This window comes from Amborella trichopoda, chromosome 9 (genome assembly GCF_054954075.1).
Source record: "Amborella trichopoda isolate Santa Cruz 75 chromosome 9, AtrichopodaSantaCruz75HAP2 v2.0, whole genome shotgun sequence".
Taxonomy (NCBI): Eukaryota; Viridiplantae; Streptophyta; class Magnoliopsida; order Amborellales; family Amborellaceae; genus Amborella; species Amborella trichopoda.
The window spans coordinates 4,679,920-4,701,140 of NC_142344.1; the positions used below are offsets into that span (position 1 = coordinate 4,679,920).

General features: G+C 35.8%; 1 protein-coding gene across 3 annotated transcripts; it reads right to left on the minus strand.

Annotated features, from left to right (window-relative positions):
* Positions 1–169: 169 nt before the first annotated feature.
* LOC18445411 (PH, RCC1 and FYVE domains-containing protein 1) lies at positions 170–12,558 on the minus strand. 3 transcript variants are annotated; one of them, XM_006855549.4, is made up of 10 exons: positions 12,086–12,219; positions 11,974–12,047; positions 10,529–10,615; positions 9,742–9,831; positions 9,518–9,601; positions 8,352–8,546; positions 5,918–8,014; positions 4,348–4,494; positions 1,085–1,602; positions 170–943 (listed from the first exon to the last, which is right to left on the minus strand). In XM_006855549.4, exons 2-10 carry the CDS (start codon positions 12,019–12,021, stop codon positions 823–825), a joined length of 3,387 nt encoding a protein of 1,128 aa, XP_006855611.1. In that variant the 5' UTR covers positions 12,022–12,047; positions 12,086–12,219; the 3' UTR covers positions 170–822. The 3 variants fall into 3 exon arrangements, with proteins under 3 accessions (XP_006855611.1, XP_088703397.1, XP_088703398.1); XM_088847271.1 differs by having other exon boundaries at positions 11,974–12,558; XM_088847272.1 differs by lacking the exons at positions 11,974–12,047; positions 12,086–12,219 and adding an exon at positions 11,693–11,866.
* Between the last annotated feature and the right edge of the window lie 8,663 nt (positions 12,559–21,221).

The window sequence follows — 21,221 nt, forward strand, 5'->3', positions numbered from 1 at the left end:
TAAACAAATTTGCTTGCTCTTAAATAATAAATTTTGTAAATAATCTCCCCGCTATATAATCCTTTACTGCGTGTTTAAAGTCTGCATTCTTATATATATATTAGCAAAAACTTGATGAATTCAGTGATATTTTTTTATTCTTTTAAGCTTCAAATACTAGTACCTTCAGTGAAGCAATCTCCATTCTCTTCATTTCTCATTGTTTCCATCCACTATGAATTACCATTTACAACAGCCTCTGAATTTCTGGGATGCAATTTTGACCTACACTTCCAAAAATCACACCAATGATGTTGATTCCCACTCTTGATGTTTCCATGATTGAGCAACTACACAGTAAAGCATTGAACAACCAATAAATAGAGAGAGAGATTCATTATCAACTATACAAGGGAAGTGGTTACAATATTCAAATTCCAAAAAGCCTGGTTGGCTTGGATGTGTGGGTGTATATATACTTGGGATCAGTGTGTTTGTCGACAATCTTTGCTTCGGCACTGATGCAGATGCAAGTCAGCCTTTCCATTCATCTTCTTATCCATGACAAAGGAAGAACCTTGAACTTGGATAAACACTGGCTGGCTAATCATAGATTGGTAATGGATGGGCCTTTCTCATTGCTCCTGATTTCGTATTATTTGAGATCGCTCTTCTTGTTCTTGTGCATGGCTAACTTCAATCAACCGCAGCATTGTCTATGCCTGTTTTGAGCTCTGCAATGCTAAAGAAGAACTCTTCTATTTGCTGTATTATTCTTTTCTTTCAAAAATCTTAGGAAGAGTTCTCTCTTCGGTTCTCTTTGACAGCTAGAGAGAAGAAACTTTATATGGTCCTCATGCTGTTCGTGCCTGAGCCTATACTGTCAATATTGTATTTTCGATGGACTCTCGAGCGATTCTCTGACCACCACCGCTCTGCTTCCTTCTCAGTGAACTTCTTTCGGCTGAAAATATACATTTTGAACAAGAAATTTGTCGCATCAATATAGATCTATTAATCTACTAACAAACAACTGCAGAAATCTTTACTTTCTTTTTGTTATCCAATAGGTAAATTCAATAAGTGCTTCAGCTGTAAGAATTACCTGAATCTTACACGCTTGAGTTCCTTTTGGCCACTCGGCAAAGACCTCAATGTAATATATACACCTGGTTCATCTTGTTCTACCCACTCCGATAAGCACCCATTCTCTGGTTTCTTACAGTTTTCTCTTGTACCTTCACTTGAAGGTTGGTCATCCCCATCGGCAAATTTAGCTAGGGTTTGAGAGTGAAATCTTCCATTGGAGTTCGTCAACATATCATGAGATGGAAGAACTGAGCTGCATAAACCGTTAGTCTGCTTATCTTTAATAGCACGGACAGAGGGAGTATCCTTATATGTGTTATCATCCATTGATTTGAGGTCCTCTAAATCTTGTGGCACCACTTTGGTCGATACTTTCAAAGTTTGAGGTCCATTAACAATATCCAATAAACGTGGTGTTCCTACTTTAGTTGATTCCCTCTCTGTCTGAGGTCTATAAACAATGCTTAGCAAACGTGGGGTGGCCACCTCGGTTGATTCTTTTTCTGATGATAATTTCTCTGACATTTCCCTTAGCTGCAAAAAAGGAAAGGGCGCTGATGTTATGCGAATCCCACAATAAATATCAGTTACAAATATGAATTTCTTAAAACTTTTAGCAACAGTTGTAGTCAGATGGTAGATTATTTCCTAATATATTCAGAATTACAATTAGCTTTTACTGGAAAATTATGAGTTCTGGCATTTATTTGAGTTTTCACAGCAGTTTAAGATCTGTGCCCAAAGGCATTAGTTTTGTTCTTTGGGATCGGGAAGGGGGATTGGAGTGGGATTGGGATTGGGAGCCAGGGACTAAGCTAGAAGATCTCCACGATTGGGTCTACCATCCATACTTGGAGATCTCCATCCCAGCCTTTTGGGGATCTTGATTACGACCTTTTGAGAAGAATCCCAACCTTTAGGGAATCTTGCTCCCAACCTTAAAAAACTACATATAATCTAAGACTATGTAAACTTTTTAAAGTAGAGATCTATTTATTTAGGGTGCAGTTTGTATAAGGTGTCAGCCTGATACTATTAGAAGGAAAGTGCACCTAAAATCTATGTAAAAAATGCAGTTTTGGTGCCGCTAAGTATTTCAATGATACGAAAATCTATTATTTACCCCAATTATGAAATTTAAAGTTCCAAACAATGGTGACGATCAAGCAGATATATAAATACTTGAAAACCTTGAAAATGGAAGGTCCAGATAATATGTTAGAAGATGAACTAATTTTAGGACTAGAAATCCCTTTTTTTCGTTTATGAATCCCGAGGTCAAGATGATAGATTTGAGGGTTTTCTAGCATAGGAACAACCTTCTCTAGTGGGTTTTTTTAGGTGCACGTTACTCATTCAGTATAAGGTTGATGCCATATATAAAATTTTTCCCTTTATTTATAGCCAGCAAGCAATGAAACTATAAAATGTTTTAAAAGTATAGTTTTAGTTGTATTGCTAATTGTCTATAAATAAAAAAAATCATCAATTTAGTAATCTTGGTTTTTAAGATTGGGATCGAGGTTCTTAACAGTGGGGATTGAGATCCCAAACAATGGGGATCGCGATCACAAAATTTAACAATCGAGATCCCTTGAAGATCCCTTTTTCAGAGTGCCAGAAGAAGACTCGAGAGTTGGATCATCACTTAGGTTGAGAGATCCCAGCAACTATAATCTAGATCATCATTTTAACTCTCAACACATTCTCTATGATGTCTAGAATCCTCCACGGAAACATACCCAATCATTGATTCTACTCTATACATCCTTGGGTCCCTCCAAAGCCATAAAGCCACACTACTCTGACAGAGACCGTTCAAAGCAGTCCATTGCCCTACCTATGGGCCAGAGCTCTAAGAAGCCGTATACAACAGACCCAATGGAGCAGGCGTCCATAGAGGGATAATATATAATTTCGGAAAGTGGGACACCTCTCAGGGGTGTACATAGGGATGTGGGCTCCATTTGGTGCTTGCATATAAATTGGAAAAAGTTGAAAGAGAAAGATTGATTGGCAAGTAATCCTATTGGATTTGGGAATGTTTGTAGTTTCTGAAGAGATAGTCAATCCAGGATTAGTAGAAATGAGGCTGGGCTTTCTAATCCTGTCCTAATCTAGATGAAGACCCGATCCAAATTTATCTTGGAAAGGGGAGGAAGAGAACTCTCTAGGGATGGGGCATGCCTCCCAAGGTCTATGAATGAAATGACAACCCAATCTAGAGAGAAAAGAGAGGCACAGTGTGTGAGTGAGAACCCACAAGCCCAGAGAGAGAGAGAGAGAGAAAGCACCATAGATGAAATTTTATCCAGGACTTAGTAGCTTCCACGTTCACCTTTGAAAAGTTCCTATTCCTCTCTGAGTTTGAGAGGAAGAAAGTTAGAGGATACCACCTGTGTTAATGTATGCGACTCAATTCCCAGTTTGCTTAATTTGTTTACTGCATAGTTGGACCCTGACCAACATAAAATATGGCAAAGACATTCCAATAAAGCTTTTCATATGGGAAAGACATTCCAATAAAGCTTTTCAATAAATAAAATCTCTCTAAAAGTTAAGCTTGTTCAAAGGAGCTATCTTCTAATTCTGTCCACATTTTGAACCATTACTTATGTGCCATTCAAAATCTGCGCTCATTAATGCACCTTCTGTCTATGTAGATATAATGTGGCTGAAGATCATAGAGAAACTCCAATGCACTACCTGCCAGGCAAATTCCTAAACTCACTAATGTTTTCCGCTCCTTGAACTTTCAGTACTATAGTTGGTTAGATCCATATGTCTAACTTAACCATTTATGAATTGGCTGCTCCCTATTGTGGAATCATGGACTACCTCTGACTCCAAAACCTCAATCTTCAGGATACACTGACTGTCCAGGAAGAAGGCCATCATCAAACTACACAGCCCTGGGCCTTTATGACAGGCCAATGGAAGGACTTCAAAAATTTGAAAGTTTACCAGTAGGTCAGTGAGAAAAAGAAGGAAATATAAATATATAAAAGGGACTTTTTTTTATTGAAAGGCAAGATCACGGTTCTTTGTATTTCTAGTTCATATTTCTTGGGGCTTCTTTTTATCTAAAGGAAAGATCAAAGTTCTTTGTATTTTTAGTTCATATTTCTTTCTTTATCTCTCTATTTATTAGATAAACAATCATTGGTTCGTATATCTTTCTTTATCTCTTAATTTATTCGAAAAACAGACATGCTTCTTTTCATTAGTGCAACAAACTTGAAAATAGTCCTTTGGTGCTCTATGTATTTGAAAGCATACCCGTAATGTCAATGCTTTTATGACCTCTTTTGCTGCTTTACACCTAGCAGCTTCCTCACTGGCAAGTGACCAAGTTTCTTCAATGCGTTTCTTGTAGTGTTGGATTTTTTCATCTTTCAATTGACACTGTTTCTGAAGATTTGTAGCCTATATTACAAGAGCAGATAGGTTAGTGAGGAAACCAATGAAGCTCAACTTAGAAAAAACAGAAGAACTAGAAATCAAAGCCAATACTTTTAAAAAATGAGGTAGCCCATCAATCTGTTGGGCTAGGCCATTAAAATATAGAAGAGCATAGAGGACCAATCGTAATTTTGGAAATATTGTATTCTGTAAAGCTTGCATCCTGGAAACATGCATATGGTTACAAGGACAATATCTCAAATAGCTAATGCTATCACAATAGTTGAAAGTTGCGACAATCACATGTTTCATACAAAGTTGTGACAATCACATGTTTCATATGTGAACATATATTTAGAGAACTCAAACGCTTCTAATTTCTGGTAGAGGGAGTCTGAGAAAGGCTTCCATATTTTCAAAGATTAATTAGGATATCACGCAGACGTAAATCTAGAATCATATTGATAATGAAATATCTAGATTTAAGAAACATCCTTAACAATCTTAATAAGTACGGGTTACGTAAGATGCATGGAATGCGAGGAAGTCAAGGCATTCATGACTGATAACTCAATCTTCCACCAGGATCGTGGTTGTTAAGTCCAGAATATTGCGGTATTACAAGTCATAAGCCAAATAATGGCTTCATTGATAAGATACCCAGTCTGTATGAGGCAGGTCGAGGGTTGGAACCCTTGAAGTTGTGTGTGTTCAAGGGAGCAATTTATATGAATAAACGCTGTCCACTCTAAAGCTATGGAGTTCCTGAGTTGAAAACATCTCAGCAAATGAAAATATGTCACTACCTTTTAAAGCTATGATGCTAAGAGATAAATATGTTCTGTATGTGTAAAAGAAGAACTATAAATGGCCACCATAATTAAGTTCGTAAAACATCAACCTTTTGTAATCTTAAACCCAGTTATTTACCTGGTTTTATAATCTAGTATCAGTCACAACTAAACATTTGAGAGTGTCAATCATAGAACATCTATGTCCAACATCAATACACCAACACTATATGTCTGACAATTTCCGTTATAAAGACATTGTTTACACTTTATGAACATCTATCGAGCAAAAACTAGTAAGCATTCAAATGAGAAGAATACTGTGACTCTCAAAAACCTTATCCTCAAATGCTAGAAAATGTAAAAATTCATTTCTTTCATAGCTCAATTTCTTTTCAGCTACTTGTTTCTTTGTATTTCTCATCTTTATTTTTAAAATAAAATAAGGGTCTACGACATGCACTTAGAACTCTAAAGTTTATTGTACCTTCAAACAGTTGAAAAGAATTTAATACTTCAAATTGTAGAGAACTAAGAACCACATGTTTCTTTGAGTCAAAACAACAAAGATTGAATGCTTGAAAGATGAAAGACAATCGAGTAAACATCAAGGGCAAGCACCTGGTTGGCCCATAGCAACAAATAAAGAGTTTTACCTGAGCATGTAGCCGCTGCAATTCTTCAGCAAGAACTTTATTTGATTCTTTTGAATCCTTGGAATCAAAATTGGGGATACTTGAGTTGGCAGAATGAGAAATTCCAACCACTGCTTTTGGGTGGCTTTGCTCCTTTGGAAAAGAAGAAACTCCTTGTGGCATATTTTTTGCCGGAATGATGGCTAGTGAAAGGCTGTTCTCTTTATTATATAAGCTAAATTGTGGGGGGCATGCTACCTGTCCCCATCGTGGTCCCCCACATAACAAAGATGGATCAGGAGCATTTCTTCCCTGTTTGTTCAATGTTTCTCTCTCTAAACACTCATTTCTCTCATAACCGTATAGCTTTGGTGACAATAATTGGGGCTTAACAAATGTCGTATCTGTCTTCTCCAGTTTCAGACTGGGAACTGTCACCTTCTGCATCATTGACAGTTTCCGAGAACTGGGTGTCTCCGAATTTAGGCTGGAATCCACAAATCTTTTTAAGTGAGAGAAACAAGGATCACATACACGATAGGGCTTTCTCTTACTTGGTGCCAGAGATGCATGCATGGCCTTTTTGCTACTGCAAGCATGACAGAACACAAATCCACAGTTATAACAGTTGTGCCTCTTCCTAGTGAACCCAAAAACCATTCTACAACCAGTGCAAACTGATTGATCAATGCTTGAAATGGGTTTGTGAGAACAAATCACTGCCGTGAAATTTGACCCACAAGCCACACTTTTTACCTTCCTATCTCTCAAGGCCTCCACTAAAGTTGCAGAATTCCTATCCTCCACATCACCATGCCCAAGTTGTCCATTTACTCCCCTTCCCCATGTATAAACCTCCCCTTCTGATGTCAAAACTGCAACATGATAAGAGCCACATGAAATCATTTTCACAAACTCTTCGTTCAACTTACCCTCCACAACTGAGGCAGATTTGCCTTCTGCCAGAGCAAAGGCTCCCATGGTACATACCTTACCCAAACTCGTCAATGAAATTGTCAGAGCCTCCCCACATGCCACTTGAACAAAATCATGCTCCACTAGAGAAGCAACACAAGTGGGAAGGAGCTTCCTTTCCTTATCCTGATGCCCGAGTCTTCCTTTATCACTATCTCCCCAAGTAAATAATTTCCCACAATGAGTACCAGGGTTAAGATTATCTCTTGAATGGTCAGCTATAATGTCTACTATAGCAGCAGTGTGCCAAGAGCCACAAGCCACCCACTTCACCCTTAAACCCTTCAAAGATTCAACTTCTCGCGGTTGAAAATAATTCTTGAGATCTCCATGACCAAGGGTCCCAAAGGATCCATCCCCATATGTAAATAATTGACCAGAGGTGGACACAACAGCAGTATGCCAGGCTCCACATGAGATTCCTGAGATGGAGATACCCTCTACCGGACCCAAAACTTTTCTAGTAAACCACTGGCTTTTGTTTCCTGAAAGTTCTTCACAAGGAGAGCTTCCACCCCACGTATAAAGCTCACCAGAATCGGTCAAAGCACAAGTGTGGTATTCACCACAGGCAACAGATTCTATGTCTAAACTAGAAAGAGATTCCACTACTTTTGGGTGAGAAACGTCCATATCAATCTTATGGCCTAGCCTTCCATTGCGCTCCTCTCCCCAACAGAAGACTTCCCCATGTTTAGTAATTAGAGCAGCATGCTTTCTACCACATGAAATACTCCTAACGTCAAGCATTCCTGTTGAATCTAGTAATTTGGGTATTAATGCATCAAATTTTATTCCAGAAGTACTGGTAGATCTGTGAATTCCACCCCCTAAAGTTGCCCCTTCTATTCCTTCTCCCCACATTAATACATCGCTCAAGGAATCTCTCTCTTCCATAGAAGAAGAGCTCATTCCACTTGGCAAATTTATCTTGAACTCTTCACTAAGGGCTGTCTCGCCCATCTGTTTACTGAAATGGTCTGATTCTTCATGTAGGGTCAGCATGGCATCTAATAATCTTCTTGGTTCAGAGAAGGATGCCATATCCAATGAGTATAAAGAATACTCTAAATCTGACTTCTCTTTGGAGGAACCAGAGGGGCTCCCATACAAGCTGGGCACCTTCACAGGGCGAATAGTATCCTGTGATTACCATCAAACGAAGCATTTGGTGGATGAGATAGAGATCCACTCTGTTCTACCATGAAATCTAGAAAGAACTCAAGAATGAAAGGCATAATTTTATTAAATGATCACATGAAAAACGGCAAGTATAGTAGTACAATCCAATAGACCATGCACAGTCATAGCCCATTGGGGTCATCACCATCTGAAGAGATGATTGACAGCAAAGGAGATAGTGTGAGACCCACTAGTGCATGATATCAGCGGCCTAGTGCATGACATCAATGGTGGGTCCCAAACAGAAAAGATTAAAGAAGTATATACATTGTTGAGACAATGTGATCCAGTAACAAACCTGCGAGTGCTTTGCTGAATCCTCTTGAAATCCAGAGTTCTGTTTCCTTCGTACATGACTAGCCGGGCTGTTTGAATAGGAATGTACCCCGCCATCACTGCATGATTTGGTAGAGATTTTGAAATGCCGAGATCTGGAAACCAAGGCTTGCAACCCCACGAACCAAGCTTCTGCTTGCTCTTTGTCCTTGCATATCTGAGTAAATGGCATTGCAAATACTTATTAGATTACGGTAAGATACAGAAGCAGAACCCAGAGAAAGTTTGATGCAATCCAATTGATCATGGAAAATGATAACTCAATAGGACCATTACCATTCGATGAAAATGATGGATCATGATGGAGAGAGAGTTAGACAGCTGTTGAGGTCATTCCATGTTCGCAAGGTACACTCACGCTCCATCACCATCCATCATTTCATTGAACATTGATGATCCCAACACACTAGCAGTGTACAATGGTCCATTGGACTGTATTATACTTTGACTACTTCCCGCAGCGTGTAACCGTGGTTACACTCAAAAGCACGGTTTCCTTGATCATCAATGTGGATTTAGACATGTGTTTGTCATAACCTATGAGCACAAAAACTATTTCTAAAAATATGAAATTAACAAAAGTTTCTAGTTGAAATGAAGGATTAATCATTGATAAATGGAGACATGGATTTATTGAACCCTGATGCATCGAAAGGAAAACAGTTGAAGCATCTGGCCAACGTTCTGCTGTGCACCTCCATAGATCCTTTTTTTTTTTTTTTCATTTGCACCTTAATATATTCTTTTTCTCTCTTGATAGTTACATATTTATATGTTATTTAAATCACATTAGCCGAACTCAAAAATTTGGGAAAAGGCTTTGATGATGATGATGATCATCATGATATTCTTTAAATTACACAAAATAAACTTCTGTTGATTATTAGAAAGAAGGATAGGAAAATCAAGTTAAAATCCTCTACATTCTTAATGATAGTATGCATATACATGCTATACACACACACAGACACGTGCATGTACAATTCCTACACTCTTAATGATAGTATATACATACATGCACATATACATGTATCTGTATGAATGTATATACACTAGTGTACGTATGTATCTGTAAAGTATGAATGCATCATTTGAAACAAGTGTAACATATAATAGGTAAATAGATACCAGATCAAGTGACTGTCCATTTCCATAAATAAGAGAACAAGAACGATATTCCTTTTCTGGTTGAGGTTGGCGCTGAAATCTTTCCTGCAAGAAGACATGGGGTATGCTTAGTAGAGCCAGACTTCTAAAACTTTGATCTGAATAACTTGTTATAAAAAATATTACTCATAACCAATAAATCACAAGAAAATTATGCTAGAGTCATCATCAATTCAAAAACTTACAGTTCTCTGTCCTGGTATGATCTTTGAAATCGAACTTAATTTTAACTGTTTTTCCTCCTTCCCAGAAAACCAAATCAAAACCTTTTCATCCTGAAAGAAAGTGACATTTCTGGTCATGATTTTCATGTTATTGATACTTCCACTTATATATAAACACAAGTAATACCACTCAAAGCCACAGTTTTTTTTTTTAATTCTAAGTATGACCCAAAAAGAGGAACTGTATAATTTTACAAGGCACTAAAGTATATGAGAAATAATTGGCTCATTATGATTAATCTGACTTTTTCTCACCTGATTTCAACTCAACTTTGTCTGATTTTCAGCCAATTTTAAAACATCCTTTAGAAAAAAAAAACTGATTATTTTCTTTTTTCTTTTTTCTTTTTAGATTACTTAGAAAATGGACCACAACAAATTGGCTGGGTTGTCAATCCAATTTGTTAATGAATTAGATTGTGACAAAATCAAGTACTATTAAAACATTATTACGATTAATAGAGTCTAAGGTAGTATGTTAGTGCCGAAACTCTAATTTGTAGAAAGTGATAACAGCCCTATCAATAAATAGAAAAAGTCTCAAAGTACTCATCTCACATGGTTCAGCAGTCAGACCAGTGGAAATAAGGAGTTCATTTGGCTCCTACCGTGGAAAGCCTAAATGGGTAGAATTTGGGTCTAGAAAGTGATAACAGCCCTATCAATAAATAGAAAAACTCTCTAAGTACTCATCCCGCATGGTTCAGCAAGCAGACCAGTGGAAATAAGGAGTTCATTTGGCTCCTACCGTGGAAAGCCTAAATGGGCAGAATTTGGGTCTTCCTCTGCTTCCATACTTCAATAGATGTGCCCCCTTCTTCAAAGATATGATCGCCTACACAAGTTGCAAAATGTTCATCCAAATCCAGAAGTCAATTAAAATACAAAGGGAATGACCTAATAAAATTCATAATAATTTGTTTCTCAGAGTATTTCTTTTTATCATCCCTGTTCTTATTTGAGTTTCTTATCCCATCAAAAGCAAAGGTTCATTTTAAACCTTGTTACCCAAAAAGTAAGTAAGAAAAAGAATAGAAAAATAATGCCCACCAAAAAGTCCTATATTCTACAAGTATAGAAAGCGAGATATACTCATATAATTTTCTCATATGGAATGCTACATTGCAGCTTCGTAATTCTGACAATCTAGGTTTTGTATAATTTAAGAAATTAACATGAAAATATATTTTTTATTCATAATATTAGAACTGGCTGCTAGATCAAAGCTATCAGTATCAAGGCAGATGACATGAGTATTGAACAGCGCAAAAACACAATAACTATTTCACAAATTGCTTTGTAGGACAGCATAATATTTTTTCTTGAATAGAATTTACGAGTACATACAGACAAATCACACATAATGTAATATAATGCAATAAGCATGGAGTTTGCATGTTTTAATTACATATTGCAGTCTATTTTTCTAGTGATCATAATCGCAGAATGACGGGACAGAAATTGATCAGCACCATCCTGAAATAGATTTCAAATTTAAAAGTTTAAACCAAATAAAGACTCCATCGACTATAATTACTAAATAAAATAAAATAAAATAAAATAAAATAAATCACAGAATGTGAATTGGACATTCATTTTCCTGGGGAAAAAAAGAGAAAAAAGGCTGTTTAAACCATGAAAATTTCCTGTTTGCCTTCTCAGAAGAGAATGAAAAAAATGTAAAATCCTGGAAAAAGGATTTTTAAAATTCCAACAAGTGTGACACTGACCATACGCTTTCTTAAATATCCAGAGCCAAGTTCAAAAGATTCATATACTTCTGGTTCAGGACATAGCCAGGAAAGTTTCAGTGTCAGCAACAACATTGACACCCAACTGTATCAAGATCTCCACTGTAAACCCACAAACAATCAGAACTTCCTTAGACTAAATCTTCAGTAATTTGACATACCTGTTTCTCTCTCTTCACACCCTCAGTGGCCTCTGCTAAGAAAAATAAACCACCCCATTTCTCACACTAAAGATTTTAAACTTGGACCCAGCCTCTCCCATGACTCTTACAATAAACACCAGAAATCATAAAAAAACAGGAACCCATGTGGCCAACACAGAACAAAACAATGCTGACCATTAAAAAAAGCACCAATTTTTTTTAAAAAATGGGAGAACCAAACTGCTTGTCTAAAACTCTAAATATTTCCATAAATGGATAAACCTTCACGGAAAGCAGACCTGCTCAATGTCGCGGTCCACAGGTGTTGTCCTCCCTGATTCACCCATTTCTTTCCCTTCATATCCCACTTGGGTCTCTCTCTTTCTCTCTCTCTCTCTCTCTCTCTCTCTCTCTCTCTCTCTCTCTCTCTCTCTCACTTGGGTTTCACCCTTTCTCTCTCTTCTGGCCTCTTTATCCCTCTTGGCTCTCTCTCTCTCTTGATCACTCACTTGGGTCTCTCACTCTCTCACTTGGGTCACTGTCTTTCTCTCTCTTAGATCTCTCCGTTCCTCCTGGGCGTCTCTTTCCTCCCCGTCTCTCTACAGAGACCGACAGGAAGTGCAGAAGAGAATGACTAGGGTTTCCCAAAATGGAAAGATGGGAATGTGGATTGTTGCAGGGCGGTATGGTTCCCTCTCTAAGCTGCAGAGGACGTTCACCGCACGTGTCTGAGAAGGGAGCAAAGAGATGCAGAGCGCTGAGCTCTAAGCAATGGCTTCTGTTCCTTCTGATACATTGCGTATTATAATTTACTTTGTGTTTCGTGCACACCCTATAAAACTTTTAAACTTGGAGCTTCCGCACGTGTAAACAACGTGGGTCTCGGATGGGCTCGGCTCTGTAGCCCACTCTTTTAAGCCGGCTGCTCCATTTTTCGGTTCGAGGTACCGAAATTTAAGTTTCGCCAACGAAATTTCGTTTGAAATGGCACACTCTCATAAACGGTTAATTTAGCGTATTAATATGGATTTCATAAAGGAAAAATTTTATATAAGGTGTTGTTATAAGGAAATTAACACAGAAATTCCTTTATTTTTTTGGAATTAAAAAAAAATCCGTATTTTTTATGTTTTACAAGTGGGACTTCTTTTTGTTATTTTGTGGCCGAATTAACTCAAGCACCTTTGTTTTTTCATAGTTTCAATATGGGTGTGGTTTGTATATGGCCAAGGCCCTAAATAATCAAAGTAAGACCTACCTTCAAATGGCATCAAAAGTTGTTGTTTCAGTACTGAAAATCTTTATGATGGCTTGAATATTTATTTTTATATTTAATTATAAAATTAAAAGATTAAAAGTAAAATAGATTGAACATATCTATGAACACTTAAAAATCTTGAAAATTGACGGTCCAGAAAATGTATTATTTTCAAGACTTGAAATCAATTTTTTTCATGTACATACATCTTGAGATCGAGATGATCAATTAGAGGATTTTTAAGATCAAAACAACCTCTTGTAGTGAATTTTTGAGGTGTGTCTTAATTTGGTTGTTTAGGGCCTCACCCTTATATAAACTTTTGCCTCCACAATATTTTTGAAGCTTTAGATTCATAACTCAATGTGGAAATCAACTTTTAGTGAAGGTAGACGGGCTTGAAATCGTGACCGTACATACTATTGATCACGTAAGATTCATGCATAATATAAGCTGCACCCTTTAATAATCAACACGTATTGCATGCTCCAGCAAGGGTGTACAACAACTTCCTCGAGCAAAATAGTTATTTGGAAAGAATTTTTCTAATTCAAAATTTTGGGATCCATCTAAGTACTCTACTAGATGATCGTTTTCAAATAAAACCAATGGTTTAAAAACCGGATCGGTGACCCGGATCGGGCTTTTCAAAAACCGATCCGGATCGGCGAATCGGCGATCCGGATCGGCGAATCGGCGATCCGGATCGGAATCGGATGAATCGGTCATAATAAAGCTTCAAAAAAATCCGAAAAAATTATTAAAATTCATTATAAATATTGGTTTTTAGGAATTCAATAAAAAATGAGGGTACTCCATTAAGAATTTTCATGTTTTTGAATGAATATGCAAATATTGATATGTTCTTTCCCTGCATGAACCGCCGTTCAGCATTTAATTTACAGTATTTCGTGCTCATCCCTACACTGTTGCTGTTGGGACTCGATATGTGAATAATATGGTTGGGATAGGGTGGCCTCGGAATCATCATCTCTCTCGTTTTCTCTTTGAATAATATGGATTAAAAAAAAAAAAAAACAAATTTTCAAAAAAATCTATCATGGATTAAAAAAAAAATCACAAATTTTCAAAAAATTCTATCATGGATTACAAAAAAAAATTCGATCATGGATTAAACAAAAAAAATCACAAATTTTCAAAAAATTCAATCATGGATTACATAAAATTCGATCATGGATTACATAAAATTCGATCATGGATTACAAAAAAAAACAAACAAAAAAAACAAAAAATTCAATCGTGGATTACAAAAAAAGAAAAAAATAGTTTGATCATGGATTACAAAAAATTCAATCATGGATTACAAAAAACTCTATCATGGGTTACAAAAAAAGCAAAAAACAAAAAATTCAATCATGGATTAAAAAAAAACAAACAAACATTTCAATCATGGATTACAAAAAAAAAACAAACATTTCGATCATATATTACAAAACATTCGATCATGGATTACAAAAAATTCTATCATGGGTTACAAAAAAAAAAAAAAAAACAAAAAAATCGATCATGGATTACAAGAAAAGAAAACAAGCATTTCGATCATGGATTACAAAAAATTCTATTATGGGTTACAAAAAACCAAAAAATTCGATCATGGATTACAAAAAAAATCTATCATGGATTACCAAAAAAAAAAAAAAAAAAAAAAAAAAAAAAAAAAAAAAAAAAAAAAAAAAAAAAAAAAATCCGTACGGAATCGCCGATTCACTGTTCGGACTCGCCGATTCCGTACAGTGAATCGGCTATTCACTGTACAGAATCGTCCGGTTCTCTCTAGAACCGGACGATTTCCGATTTTCGGGGCGATCCGGTTCCTTTTTCACTATTTCCGAGTCGAACCGGGCGAGTCCGGTTCGACTCGGCGTTTTTTAAAACGCTGAATAAAACAATTTGGATTTTGGGTTCTTTTAATATCTAGATCTTTGTTTACAAATAAATTGGACCGTACTTGAGTACGACATTATTTTTTTAGGCACTTTGACGTTTTTTGTTTTTCTTTTGTTTTTGTTTTTGAGATTGGTCAGAGTTACATAGATTATATCTCATAAATTTGGGATTCAAAAATATTTCTAAAATTAAATTTACCCAACGGAATAGATCGAGGGAGTAGGAAATAGGGTTGCCAATGGACATAGGACCCGATGGGTAGACCCGACCTCGGGTCTAAGCATGGGTCCATATTTTGGACCTGAAAGGTCAAGTTCGTATCCAGTCAGACCTGACCTGGATCTGACCCGAATAATATAAGTGTATTTGGGTATTTGTAAATGTTACCAATACGCTTGTTTCTTAGAAATTTCTAGTTATTACGTAAAATAGTATGGAACGTGGATATATGTGGGTATTCATAAATATTATGCAATACTAGGGTAGCAATGGAGGGTAAAAAAACGAGGCAAAAGACAAAAAACAAACAGACGCTCATTGTCATAGCCCACATGTCTCATGTAAACATTAAGTAGCAATGGACGCGACCTGACACGTAGGCCCGACCTCAGGTATGGGTCCAAATTCTAGACACAAAAGGTCGGGTGCGGGTCCATACTATAAGGGTCCGGGTCTGCGGGAGCCAACCTGTGGCCACCCCTAGATATCTTTAGGCTTTAAGAGTTATGTGTGGTTGTTATTGTTGAAAAGTTTCATTAAATTTCTTAAAGGAGCCGAAACTTAATGAATATTTTGACGAGATTTAAGCAAAGTTTCGCTAAAAAATGCAGGGGAAACAAGATGTGAAAAGGTGTGTCGGTTGTCAGTTTAGGGGATGCATATTTGTCTATGGAAGACACGGCTCATCAAAGTCAGCTAACCCTGGGGAGTGAGTGAGTGAGGGACCCCACTCTCCATTAATTTTTTCAGAAAATGTTAGAATATAGCTGAGGCCTTGTACAATTGGAACTCCTACTTCTGATGGAACAGCTCCATGAAAAGGAGCTTTTTCAAATATTACATTCTATAGATATTCTTTTTATGTTTTATTAAAGCAGTTCATCACTAATGATTCTTAGAATACAGATACTGGAGCCACATCTCAAAACCCCAGATTTAAATTTTTTTAAAAGTGAGATTACATACTTTAAGATATTCTTTTGCAGTTTGATTAAAGCAGCTCTTGACTAATGATTCTTAGATAAAGATACTGGACCCACATCTCAAAAGCCTGATTATGAAATTTAAATTTTTGAAAATGGAGCAAATCCATATTTGTAAGCACTAAGATATAGATGGTATGGGAAATGGTTCGTCAAATTATATTTTTTTGGAGCAATTTAGCTGTAGGAATCAAAGTTGAGATGTAGCATGGTTTGATATCAGCTGCTAACCTCTCAAGCCCAAAACCAATTCTTATAAGATAACTATTTTTAGAGTTTAAAATTCATTGTTTTCCAGTCCATGTATTGATGCGTTGGTTAATAAATTTGAATGTTTTTCAACATTGAACTATATTCTCTAAGGGGGCTTAAAGATATAGTTTCCATGTTTATTGAGTGAACAAATACATATTAAATGAAACAATGCTATTAAGGGTACTCTTGTTAGGGGAAAAACTAGTATTAGCATGTGGGGTGAGGTGATGAAAATAGTGTAAGCTGGATAGCTCAAATTCAATCTTGATGAATCTTAGGGCTAATATGTAGGGGAAGTAATCAATTTTTAGTTTTTTTTATATAGTAGTTGGACATAACATTTGGAGGGCATATTCACTTGACTTAGGCGCATTAGATTTATAAAAAATAATACAACAAATTAACTAAAGCACTCTTTCTAGTCTCAATGAATGCTAGCTGTCAAGGTCGGCTTTGGTGGTTCAATATGGGATTGTAAGCTGATATTGGTCCAGGTCCATTACCACATGCTACCAATGTGGCTCTCTTGGTTAGGTTTGGACTTGGGCTTCATTGGTTAAGGTGTCGACAATTGCAACTATACGTTCCAATTTAACTCCCACGGCCAAAATAGTCTATTATTTTCTTTTAAAAATGAAGAAAAAGAAAAAAGAAAACCTCAAATTATCAGTTTAAAGCAAGCACAATAGAAAGACTTCCAAGTAGAAAAATATCAATTTCCAGTGCTAGAACTGGGCTGGCACCTTTTTTCATAATTTCTCTTTGTGGCTAATATTTGTTTAAACATAAATTGGAATTATTCAATGTCTTCAATCTTTTAGGAAGTTTTCTGGGCTACTTTTTTGGGGATTTTGTTCTCCAACTTGAGGGTTTTTTCTTACGTTCAACGAAGCCTATTCCCTAACCGCAATTTGCTGGTTGATGTAGAAGCCGTTTAATGTTTATTCGTTGCTTCTTTTTTGTTGAGAAGCACTCAATGTGCAATGAAAACAAAACCTGCTTGAGAAGGTTAACACCACCATAATCATGAATTTGGGGTATGGGGGTTCTTTAATTTTTGTCAACCTCAACTGCCCATTTTTTGGTATTTTGGAAATAATTTTTGATGGAGTATTTTCAGTTTTTCTTTTCTATATTATGTTTGTCAACCTTAATTATATACAAGGGTATGTCTGAATGCATTCATTAGCTCTAATAATTCACTTTTGTAATAAAATTAAAATTGATAATTAATTATCTGTTGTTTGGCAGCATTGATTTAGAAAATGCATCGGTCACCCCGTTTCGATTTTACTTATATATAGGAAAATGACCAAGACTAGAAGGGAAACGACGGTTCCACATAGTAAAACGTCGATTCTCTATAGTAAATCGGAGATCCGAACTGTCGATTCACTGATTTGGACCCGTTTTTTGGCCGGTTCACTATTTTTTCACGTGTTTTTTGCTGGTACACTACTTTTTTCATAAAGTAAAGGCGCAATCCGGACCGTCCATTTACCGATCCGGACTGGTTTTTGGGGTGCTCGATCTGGGTACCGATTTGTGTTTTAAATCACTATTTGGAAGTGTTCATTGTTGTAAAAAAAAAAGTAAACTTGATACTAAATTATCTATAAGGATATGCGAGTTAGTTCAAGTGGGTTGGCTATATGTGATGTACACCCAGTATAACATATGTTAGGAGGTACTAGTTCAAGTGGAAGGCTAAAAAATGGCAAAAGGTATGCCCAAAAGGATAGAGTTGGAAGTAGTGAGAAAATGTATTGAGACTTATGGCCTCATTGAGGGTATGACCAGAATGGAAGGTTAAGATTTGTGTATCCAACCCCAGTTAGTTGGAAAAAGGTTTTGACGACAATGATGATGATAATGAATTGTTAAAGTTTATCTTTTTGAAAAGTAATTTTTACTTTATTTACAATGATTTGTTGAAAATAACATTTTTTTGGCAGAAATAACTAAAAATAGCTTGAACTTCTTGAAAAAATTTAACAATTAAATGATATTACATACAATACAAGATATGTACCAAATAATTAACAAGAAAATATTATCCAAGGTAATTAATTTTAGTTAAGATAATCTATTCCAGATAAAATTAATGGTCATCTAACCATGGCCTATTTGTATTCATAGTGCTCTAGCTAGGACTAGTTATTTCATATCTCAACTGAGAAAAATTATCTAAATACCACTATTAAAAGGAAAAACTTTATATAACGTTGCAACCGTAGAATTACAAATGCACCTAAAAAATCCATCAGAAAATGTTGTTTTAATGTCGAAGGACCCTCTAATTAATCATTTCAACATCGAGATGTATGAATATGAAAATAATAATAATTTTAAGTCCCAAAAATAGTACATCTTGCAACACATTATCTAGACAGTCTATTTTCAAGATTTCCATATATTTACATATCTACTTGATTTTAAGCATTTTTAGAGTTTAAAATTTTATAATTGGATGTGAAAATAGATTTTGAGACAATCCTAAAAAAAATTTATACTAAACCTACATGTTACGATAAAATTTGAAAGTGCACCTTAATTGAGATTGTTTAAAGTTGCAACCTCACAGAAACCGCACCCTTCATGAAATGATATCTTTTGCATTTTGGACCAACTTTTTATATCTTTATTTATTTCTTTTGGAAACTGCGTATGAACTGATAAATTTGAGCGGACGTCGACACAAAACAACTATACCGTGCTAAACACAATGATAAGCACTACTACAAGATACGGGCCAAACAGCGATTTAAGTGGACACTGTCATAAGTGAGGTAGTACCTCTTTCACCATTTTTGCATCGCAAGTGATGCAACGCTTGTATAATTTATAATGGAAAAATGCTTGAATTTATGGATTTGAGCAGACATCGACATGGAACAACTTTACTGTGCAAAACATAATGCTAAGTTCTACTCCGACATATGGAGGCTACTTCTACGGAGAATATATTTAATGCAATGTTGTTAGCATTTCGGTAGGAAAATTTCGGATTTTTTAAATGTAATATAAATAAATAAAATATTTTTATATAAAAAATATACAAAAATAATGAAAATTTTGAAATAAAAAAAAATAAAAATACTTTTATACAGATATCTTTGGCCAGAGCTTCAACTGAATCTGCCCGAAGTAGACCCAAATCTGATTGAAGTGGCTCGAATCTGACCGAAGTGGCAAAACCAATATATAAAAATAACAAAAAAATTTAAAGTAAAAATTTCAAAAGAATAAAAAACAAAAAAATAATTTTATACAAATATTTTTTTGCTTGGGCCGGAGAGGCTAAAGCTTCGGCTGAATTTGCCCAAAGCACACCCAAATCTGACTAAAGCAGCAATACTATGCTTTGCTTATCTTCGATCTAGGCCTAAAATCTGAAGGCTTCGACTTCTTTGGCAGAAGCAAAGCGAACTTGACAACACCAACTTAATGTACTCAACATTTTTAGCCACTTGATACCCTTATCCTATAATGTAATAAATTTTTTTCAGGAGTATTTTAATTAATTAGTTAATAGTAAAGTAGAAACTCTTAATATAAACAAAAACATTTTGTTAGCTATAATGGACAATGACATCACCAACATAATGTGTGAACATCATTGTCTTTAATTGGTTTTTTACCACTAATAGAATGTTATTAGTTTCTTATAGAAATATCCATTCTATCCCTTCTAATGACCAAAAAAAACTTTTGTTTGAAAACCTTTGCATCACAAATCAAGAGTCTCTAAGTGTCCAAAAATGTTGAATATTATCCCTAGGAAGCCTAACAAAACCCTAAATTATAATACAAGATACGCCCCAAATGGCGATTTAATGTGGACACTTGCATAAGACGATGGATTGGAATAGTACCAATCTCCCCATTTTTCATCGCAAGTGATTGTGATAATTTATGAGGGAAAAGTATCTGGTGAGTAGGTCTGCTCACCATTTTACATGTGACCCCCCCTCTAAAATCTCTTTAAAAGATAGATTTTGAATCCAAAATTTCAGGGTTCGTTAATCTCGACTCTGATGATCATAAATATAGATTTAAAAATTAAAAATAAAACTAATATTTTAATTTTTTCATAAAATTCATTTTGGTTTTTAGTGGAGGTGCCATTTTTTGGCATCTATTTTAAAGATAGATGTTTGATACATAGAGAGACACAAAAATAAGTGAGTGGGGTAGCTGACTCACCAAAACCATGCCTATTTGTTATTCATTCCATGCATGGGACTATGTGTACCACCCCACCTAAACATTCCTCAAATGAATCAATGGATATAATCACAAGACAATGTAGAAGATCAATCTATACATGCTGCTCCACCATAACCTGGCACATTGTACACCACCTCAGCCTTGCTTCAATAATATTAGATGGCATTCGAGGTTCTTATAGAGCAGTGTGTCAAAAACGTGTCCGAGACAAGAGAGTCCCTTGTCTTAGACCAGACAACAATTCAAGACTAGAAAGCCTAGGAATTGCTCGGGGTTCCCTGTTTGTAAATATAGATCGTTCCAACTTGGAAATTGCCCGAACCAGACAGGGTGAATCAAAATTGGGTTCCTACCGATTAGAAGTCCGATTTCGATTTTTGAAACACCTACAGTAACTCATATTTCGATTTAAAAATCCAAATCTGAGCTACTGTAGGTGTTTTCAAAAATACAATTTTTGAGAGTGTACAATAGATTTCAATTTAATTTTTCTCTACACATATGAGTAAGCTCATATTCGGGTGTGCATACTTCTCACCACATACATATGTAAAATGATATTTTACTAATAAAGTAACCAAAATACCTCCACAAAAATTGACTCTTTTTGTAATTTTATTTATTTAAATTATCGTTCCGTTAGTTATAGTTGCATGATGTCCAGAAATATGCACACTCTGAAAAGTCAAAATAA